The sequence below is a fragment of the Colobus angolensis genome, unplaced genomic scaffold, assembly GCF_000951035.1.
Source record: "Colobus angolensis palliatus isolate OR3802 unplaced genomic scaffold, Cang.pa_1.0 Scaffold135, whole genome shotgun sequence".
NCBI classification, from domain to species: Eukaryota; Metazoa; Chordata; class Mammalia; order Primates; family Cercopithecidae; genus Colobus; species Colobus angolensis.
This window is the reverse complement of record NW_012114433.1, coordinates 2,863,874-2,872,572: the sequence shown is the minus strand read 5'-3', so window position 1 is coordinate 2,872,572 and position 8,699 is coordinate 2,863,874. Positions and strand designations below refer to the sequence as shown.

Sequence of the window (8,699 nt, the reverse complement as noted above, 5' to 3'; positions counted from 1 at the left end):
GGAGGGGAAGCGGTGGGGAGGAGAAAGGGGAAGGAAGGCAGGCAGGAGGAAACTGCTGTAGGTGAGCTGGAAGATTCTGAAGACCCACCAAAAGGTGGAAGTGTTGGAACTGGACCCTCCATGAAGCCGGGCTCACCTGGGAGCTCCCTGGGGCGTGGCTGACCACCTGGGCAGGCTCCTGGTTGTTCCTGATATTGTCCTGTTGCTGATGAAGCAGGGCGAGGCCCGCCGCAATGTCACTGGGCACCAGATCTGTGTCCTGGGTGGAAAACCACAATGGCCTGTCGTAAAACCCAGCAGGCAACGCCTCCGGGTTCTCTAAAATCCGGTCTTCTAGAGTTCATAGGCATACACGCACACACAGAGACATTTCTAGACACGGAGATAGGTTAAAAAGCCTGCTCCTGGCAGGAGTGCTTCTCTACATGACCTGAATACGTTTGTACATCCTGCCCTCGGACAAGTCCACTGGAGAATATAAAAATGCTATTCACCTGTCTTCAAATTTCACTTCAAGTGACTCAACTATTTTTAATCGACTTCAAATATTTTGTAAAGTGGAGAAATCAACGGATAAATTGTCCGTTTTTGTAGCAATGCACCATTTTAGCCCACGTTTATACTCTCATTTCTCAAGATGCTGGAAAGGTTTTGTTGAAACGCAGTGGATGGTAGAGATTTAGGAGACTAAACTCATACTCACAGGGTATGGCAAGCCTCAAAAAGGACCCTAAGCTAGGAAAGCAATAGACAGTGAGTCTTCTTGGCCCTGACATATCCTTTTTCTCCAGGAAATGGAGGAGCCAGGAATTCTCAATCACCTCCAGGTACTTGTAGCCCATAACAAAGGATAATACACTGGCCGGGTGTGGTGGCTTACGCTTGTAATCTCAGCACTTTGGGAGGCTGAGTGGGCAGATCACCTGAGGTCAGAAGTTCGAGACCAGCCTGGCCAACATGGTGATATCCCGTCTCTACTATAAATACAAAAATTAGCTGGACGTGGTGGCGGGTGCCTGTCATCCCAGCTATTGTACTACTCCAGCTACTCGAGAGGCTGAGGCAGAAGAATCTCTTGAACCCAGGAGGTGGAGGTTGCAGTGAGCCAAGATTGCGTGACTACTCCAGCCTGGGCGACAAAGAGAGACCTTGTCTCAAAAAAAAAAAAAAAAAAAAAAGAACAACAATATACTGGCCACTCGGCCACTGAGCCATCAGTTCTGCCTGTGATGTAGATTACGACATCCTCTAGAAATAACCAGCTTCTCTTCTTCCCTCTTCCAAATATCTGAAGACTAAGGTGAAGCACTCCTTTAACTTATTTAGGGCCACGCTTCCCTCTTCCCTCTCCGGAGGCTGCTGCTATGGCCTGGTGTCAGGCTCCAGGACCAGTCCTGAATGGTGCCAAGTCGGACAGCACAGAGGTGGGAAGAGAGGCTGGCAGGTGTGCAGGATGAGCAGAGAACTCTTCCTCCCTTACCTCGTCTCAGTACGGAATGTAACAGCATTTAGCAGAGAATATCACATAAAAAAATGACACACTGCATGTGAAAAAAAAAAAAGCATTTTCAAATCGCGGAAGAAATCGCTCTAGAATGACACTTCCTTCTGTGCTGCAATCATCTATTCAAACTGACTTCCAAAAGGAGGATCATCGACATTTCCGTCATGATATAAAGTGGGAAGAAGCCACTATCTGATTCCAACCTCGGTTCATGCCACTGCCTGTGCTTAGTATCTGCTCAGTACCAGCTGCAAATGATTCGCAGTGTCCAGCGTCCGTTATGTGGTTCCTTACAGGCTAATCTAGCATCTTGACAGGGTAGTGAGTGGGTGTCAGTACGAAGACAAGCCCTGCTGGGGTTCAGGGTCTGAGAAGGCGTGGCTCTTGTAGTGAACTGCTCCCTGGAGGGCTCATCACAGACAAGAGTGTCTCCCGCCACCCCCCCAAAACACCAAAAGACACCAAGTTCTCAAACACTGTTTTATGGGAACACAGGGACCGGCTCCATCAGAAGCATTTACTGAAACAGAAGAAAGAGACCAAACCAGATCCCCTCGGCTTACTGAAAAGTAGGTTGAGAAAAGCTCTGCCGTACTCGAAAAAGCAACCCGAGTATGGTCGTCTTTCCCAATGCAACAGCACAAGAGCTTGATTCTGGTTTCCCACACGCTTGTAGCTGCTGTCTTGAGGCCATTAAGTAACTGGCTTGAATCATGACTATCCAGGTGGCTGGGGCCGGCAGAGGAATATGGAGCCATTTTCCCCCCCAGAGGATCAAAGACAATGATAATGGAAACCACCGTGGCAGCGATGATGATCCAACTGCAAGACAGAGAGAGGAAAAGGCTCGGTGACTGTGGGCCCCAGCCCAGACGCAGGTGTCCGGGGTCCCTCCTCCGGGTTCAGTTTCTGAGTCTCTACCACGGAGAGTCCTATTACTGAGGAAGATGCAGCTCTCCTGGAACCTGCCTGAGGCAAGCAATTTTCTTCTAGAAAGCTCCTTATGAGGCTGGGCGTGGTGGCTCACGCCTGTAATCCTAGCACTTTGGGAAGCCGAGGCGGGCAGATCACAAGGTCAGGAGATCAAGACCATCCTGGCCAACATGGTGAAATCCCATCTCTACTAAAAACACAAAAATTAGCTGGACGTGGTGGCGGGTGCCTGTAATCCCAGCTACTCAGGAGGCTGAGGCAGGAGAATTGCTTGAACCAGAGAGTCGGAGATTGCAGTGAGCCGAGATGGTGCCACTGCACGCCAGCCTGGTGATGGAGCAAGACTCCGTCTCAAAGAAAAAAAAAAAGAAAGTTCCTTATAAATCAATGACTAACCCAGGCCCTGCGCTAACAGTAAAGGCCACAGAAGGAACAGGGAGGGGTCCGCTGGGCAGAGTTGCAGCCTGGGCCCGGAAGCAGCGGGCACTTGTTCTCCGTATGGCCCTGGGACCATGACGTACGCCCTTCCCCTTCAGTGCCTTAGGGCTCTTCTCATGAAAGCAAAAGAACTTCCTTATCACAGGGTCCTCTGATAGGCCTTTCATCTATATGTTTAAATATTTCCACACTGCAAGACGCTGGACTCAGGGGCACACGCCACCGGGAAGATGCCCCTCCCGAAGGGGCTCTGCTGCCCCCTGGCGGTGTGACTTGGGAAACGCAGCAACAGCCCAGGTCTGATTCCTTATTTAGAACAGAGGGTGTTAAGGGGGCGGAACTGCATCATCTCTAAGATTTTTCGCCTAGAAAACAAGAAAATCTTATCATTCTAGAATATTATTCCCTGTCCCACTTCTGGACACTGTATCTCTTTTCACACCTTTAGTTTTAGTTTTTGCCCTGGATTTGGTCTTCGGTTTTCTTTCAAATTCTTAGAAGGGTTAGGAATAAAAGACTTTAAGAAAAAAAAAAGAGAGAGAGAGAGAAGGGAATGTAGAAAAAAGAGAACCAGTGAGGAAAGAAATCTACATCAATACATGCATAACGAAAGATGAGTTGTATTTCATGGGTAAACAGTGTCTCTAAATTTTCATGAGTTACGCAGAAACTAACTCCAATTTCTAACTATTTCAGGAAGTCTGAGGGACGCCGGGCTCTCTGTCACGTTAGAAGGGTTTGTTGACCTATGTGTCAAATCCACTGAAACTCAAAGAGAAGAAGGGAGACTTCACCTGACCACGACGGTTGCGATGATGCCGTTCACAACTGTCCTGTCGCACTGAACACCGTCTGCCACCCAGGCGGCCCCCAGAGAGGCCCAGACCATCTCTGGAAAAAAGAGCGCCAGGCGGATGTAAAGCAGCTTAGACATAGACTTCCGCGGTCCGGGGTTACAAATCGTTCCTGAAATACAAAAAACGTTCCGACTTCTCAGTTGCTTCCTCAGAGATGAAGAGCTTCCTTTTTGCAAAAATACAGTTTTTGCAGAGCATACATTTGTACTGTGCACACACCCACCTCCTGACTTTTTCTACTTGTAACTGGTAATCAGCACCTAAGTCAGAGAGCAAGTGAGAAAGTGAGGATAGGAAACGTGACAAAAAGTCTTGGGCTCCTTTTTAAGATTTACCAGGCATTAAAAACACTTCTGGGTTCTAACTGGGGTGATGATATAATCATGGCCCAAACTGGTATACTTCTGAGAGCAAAAAAGGGGACTATTAATGATGATGCTGGGGCCAGGTGCGGTGGCTCACACCTGTACTCCCAGCACTTTGGGAGGAGGCCAAGGCAGGTGGATCACCTGAGGTCGGGAGCTCAAGACCAGCGTGGCCAACATGGTGAAACCTCAACTCTACTAAAAATAAAAAAATTAGTGAGGCGTGGTGGCAGGTGCCTGTAATCCCAGCTACTTTCCAGGGAGGCTGAGGAAGGAAAATCGCTTGAACTCAGGAGGCGGAAGTTGCAGTGAGCTGAGATTAGCCTGGGCGACAGAGCAAGACTCTGTCTCAAAAAACAAAAATAAATTTTAAAAAAGAATTATTATTATGCTGGGACAACAGGCACAAAACAGAATGGTCCCAGGCAAACAGGGATAGATGGTCACCCAAGTTCTAACAACCAGAAAAATAAGCTCCACGTCCCTTTGAGACCTATATTGTTCTAGACACCATCCCAAAACACTTTATGTGCATACTTCTTTAATCCCCACAATAACTGGGTTAGTCATTATCTCATTTTACCTACGAGGAAACTTAAGCTCAGACAGCGTAATAGCAACTTTTTGTTTTTTGGACACAGGATCTCACTTTCTTGCCCAGGCTGGAGTGTGGTGGCACAGTCACGGCTCACTGCAGCCTGAACCTCTCAGGCTCAAGTGATCCACCCACCTCAGCCTCTCGGGTAGCTGGGACTACAGGTGCACACCACCACACTGAATTAGGCCTAATGATCCCATAGACAGTTGGTTTTTTGTGAGGGTTTTTTGGTTAATTTTTGTTTTGGTTTTTTCAGATGGAGTCTCACTCTGTTCCCCAGGCTGGAGTGCAGTGGTGCGATCTCAGCTTACCACAACCTCCGCCTCCCAGGTTCAAGCAATTCTACTGTCTCAGCCTCCCTAGTAGCTGCAATTAGAGGCATTACACCTGGCTAATTTTTGTATTTTTAGTAGAGACTGGGTTTCACCATGTTGGCCAGGCTGGTCTTGAACTCCTGACCTCAAGTGATCTGCCCGCCTTGGCCTCGCAAAGTCCTGGGATTACAGGCATGAGCCATAGCACCCTGCCAGGAAACAGCTTTCACATTCCAAAAATTATCTTCTGTTAGAATAACTTAAATAGTCACATCGTAAAATATTAGGCACTAACACACAAAAAAGGATGAGTTCATGTCCTTTGCAGGGACATGGACGAAGCTGGAAACCATCATTCTGAGCAAACTATTCCAAGGACAGAAACCCAAACACCGCATGCTCTTACTCATAGGTGAGAATTGAACAATGAGAAGACATGGGCACAGGGTGGGGAACATCACACACCCGGGCCTGCTGGGGGGGGTGGAAGGAGGGGGGAGGGACAGCATTAGGAGATATACTAACAGAAATGACGAGTTAATGGGTGCAGCACACCAACATGGCACATGTATACACATGTAACAAACCTGCACGTTGTGCACATGTACCATAGAACTTCAAGTATAATAATAATCATAAAAATGCAAAAATAAATAAATATTAGGCACTAACAGCCTCATTTCTGGCACAAAGACAAAATTTTGCAAGCTCAATCATTGTAACACTAACCTCTCTGAGGGGGAAAGGGTGCAGGTATGTACAAAAAAAAAAAAAAAAACCACAGTTTATATTTGTTATAACAATAGCCAAACACCGCAGAGAAACAGGAAACAGTATCTGCATACACACTGCTTCCTGGAGGGCTGGGATTCTAAAAACAGACACATCATAATGTCAGCAGCACCTGGACCTGAAACTCCCACTGTGATGGCAACTGTTGATACCACATTAATGAAATACACAGACAAGGAATCAAGAGATGGAGTTGCTCTGATTAAGGTTCCAGAAAATAAGATACTGATCCCAGCACATTGGATGGCCAAGGCGGGAGGACTGCTTGAGCCGAGGAGTTCGAGACCACCCTGGGCAACACAGAGAGACCTCATCTCTGATTATTTTTTTAAAAAGATGGTGATGATGATGATGATGATACTGAGAAAATCTCCTTTACACAGTTTTGCCTGCCTAGAAAAAAATTCTGGCCGGGTGTGGTGGCTCACGCCTATAATCCTAGCACTTTGGGAGGCCAAGGTGGACAGACTGCCTGAGCTCAGGAGTTTGAGACCAGCCCGGCCAACATGGTGAAACCTCATCTCTACTAAAATATAAAAATTAGCCGGGCATGGCGGTGCTCTCAGGTAGTCCCAGCTACTTAGGAGGCTAAAGCACGAGAATCACTTGAACCCGAGATGCGGAGGTTGCAGTGAGCCAAGATCATGACACTGCACTCCAGCCTGGGTGACAGAGTGAGACCAACTCAAAAAGAAAAAAGAAAAAATTTCCCTTTTATTTTTCCTTAACATAAACAGATGCTGGTATGGACCTGGCTGCTGCAGCAGGCTTCTTAAGGTCACTGGTCCCATAACCAACGAGCACAGCTGCATTCCTAAATGTAACGTCCTCACCACCGTCTTGGTTAAGTAACCCTATCACCCATTGTCGGGCACGGCCACTTACGGAAGAGCAATGAAAGGAAGGCCTAGGTTCCAGAATCGGTACACTCAACTTCTAGAGCCACTGCTGCAACCTTCTCGGACCCAGCTTAGCAATGAGCTCTTGGGATACAAACACAGAGGAGATACAGGGAGGCATCCCACAATCAAAGCTACACATGGTACAAGGCAGACCTTGTATGTCAAAAGTGTTCTTCTGTCAAAACGTGGTAGTCATAAGGGTGGACCACCCCTAATCAAACCTCCCACAAGGTGCAACAGTAAGATTTCATGTGGGAGGTTTTCAAATAAAAAATAGAAACTAGGCCGGGCGCGGTGGCTCATGCCTATAATCCCAGCACTTTGGGAGGGCGAGGCGGGTGGATCACCTGAGGTCAGGAGTTCGAGACCAGCCTGGCCAACATGGCGAAACCCCATCTGTACTAAAAATACAAAAATTAGCTGGGCGTGGTGGTGGGTGCCTGTAATCCCAGCTACTTGGGAGGCTGAGGCAGGAGAATCACTTGAACCCGGAAGGCGGAGGTTGCAGGGAGCCCAGATGGGCCATTGCACTCCAGCCTGGGCAACAGAAGCAAAACTCTGTCTCCAAAAAAAAAAAAGTTTTCCCCAATGGAGCTACAGAACAGAAGAAGAGGATCCGTCTTCCGGATGGAGAGGACTGAATTCCACCTGCTCCAAATATTCCCCTCACAGCGTGTGATGTTGTGTATCAGCCAAACACAGCATCAGCCGTTAGAGACGAGTATCAGCCAAAAGCTAAAGAAGCAGTCTTTCAGCTCAGATGACAGACAACTGGGACTTGATTTATGAAACAAAAGGCACAACAGAAGTTAGCCATGTCGGCCAGGCACAGTGGCTCACGCCTGTAATCCCAACACTTTGGAAGGCCATGGTGGGAAGTGCGAGACCAGCTGGTCAACATGGTTTCTACAAAAAATACAAAATTAGACAGGCATGCTGGTGTGTGCCTGTAATCCCAGTTAATCAGGAGGCTGAGGCAGAGAACTGCTTGAACCTGGGAGGCGGAGGTTGCAGTGAGCCGAGATCCCACCACTGCACTCCCGCCTGGGCAACACAGCGAGATTCTGTCTCTAAATAAATAAAAATAAATAAAAATCATTTATATTTCCTTTACTGTTCATGTTCTTTGCCCATTTTTCTTTCTTTTTTTTTTTTTTTTGATGCGGAGTCTCACTCTGTCGACCGGACTGGAGTGCAGTGGCCTGATCTCAGCTCACTGCAAGCTCTGCCTCCCGGGTTTACGCCATTCTCCTGCCTCAGCCTCCCAAGTAGCTGGGATTACAGGCATGTACCACCACACCCGGCTAATTTTGTATTTTTAGTAGAGACGGGGTTTCACCGTGTTAGCCAGGATGGTCTCGATCTCCTGACCTCGTGATCCGCCCGTCTCGGCCTCCCAAAGTGCTGGGATTACAGTCTTGAGCCACCGCGCCCGGCCTCTTTGCCCATTTTTCTACTGACGATTGGTTTTTTCTTTTTCTTTCTTTTTTTTGAACAGGGGAAGGAGTTTCACTCTTGTCACCCAGGCTGGAGGGCAATGGTGCGATCTCAGCTCACTGCAACCTTTGCCTCCTGGGTTCAAGCGATGCTCCTACCTCAGTCTCCCGAGTAGCTGGACTACAGGCACCCACCACCATGCCCAGCTGCTTTTTGTATTTTTAGTATGGACAGGGTTTCACCATGTTGGCCAGGCTGGTCTTGAACTCCTGACATCAGGTGATCCACCAGCCTCAGCCTCCTAAAGTGCTCAGATTACGAGTGTGAGCCACCGTGCCCGGCCGATTTTGTTTTTTTTTTTTTAGATTATAGAAGCCCTTATTACTAAGGGGACTGCCTCTTTGTCTCATGTGTTACAAATATTTTTTCCTCATTTGTCTTTTAACCTTTCCTTTTGGTATTCATCCGCAAAATACCTATACAGTTAGTAAGTATATTCTGTTCAATAATTTTTTTTTTTTTTTTGAGACAGAGTCTCGCTCTGTTGCCCAGGCTGGAG

At 47.6% G+C, this 8,699-nt stretch overlaps 1 protein-coding gene across 3 annotated transcripts in view; it reads right to left on the bottom strand.

Moving 5' to 3' along the window:
• DAGLB (diacylglycerol lipase, beta) overlaps positions 1 to 8,699 on the bottom strand; it is a 42,567-nt gene that overhangs the window by 25,384 nt on the left and 8,484 nt on the right. The window contains exons 3-5 of one of the 3 annotated variants that reach the window (XM_011934378.1): positions 3,670 to 3,841; positions 2,068 to 2,326; positions 137 to 259 (exon numbers count right to left, since the gene is read on the bottom strand). In XM_011934378.1, the coding sequence (XP_011789768.1) occupies positions 137 to 259; positions 2,068 to 2,326; positions 3,670 to 3,841 (554 nt within the window). The remainder of the gene's footprint in view (positions 1 to 136; positions 260 to 2,067; positions 2,327 to 3,669; positions 3,842 to 8,699) is intronic. The other 2 variants (XM_011934379.1, XM_011934380.1) reach the window with 2 other exon arrangements.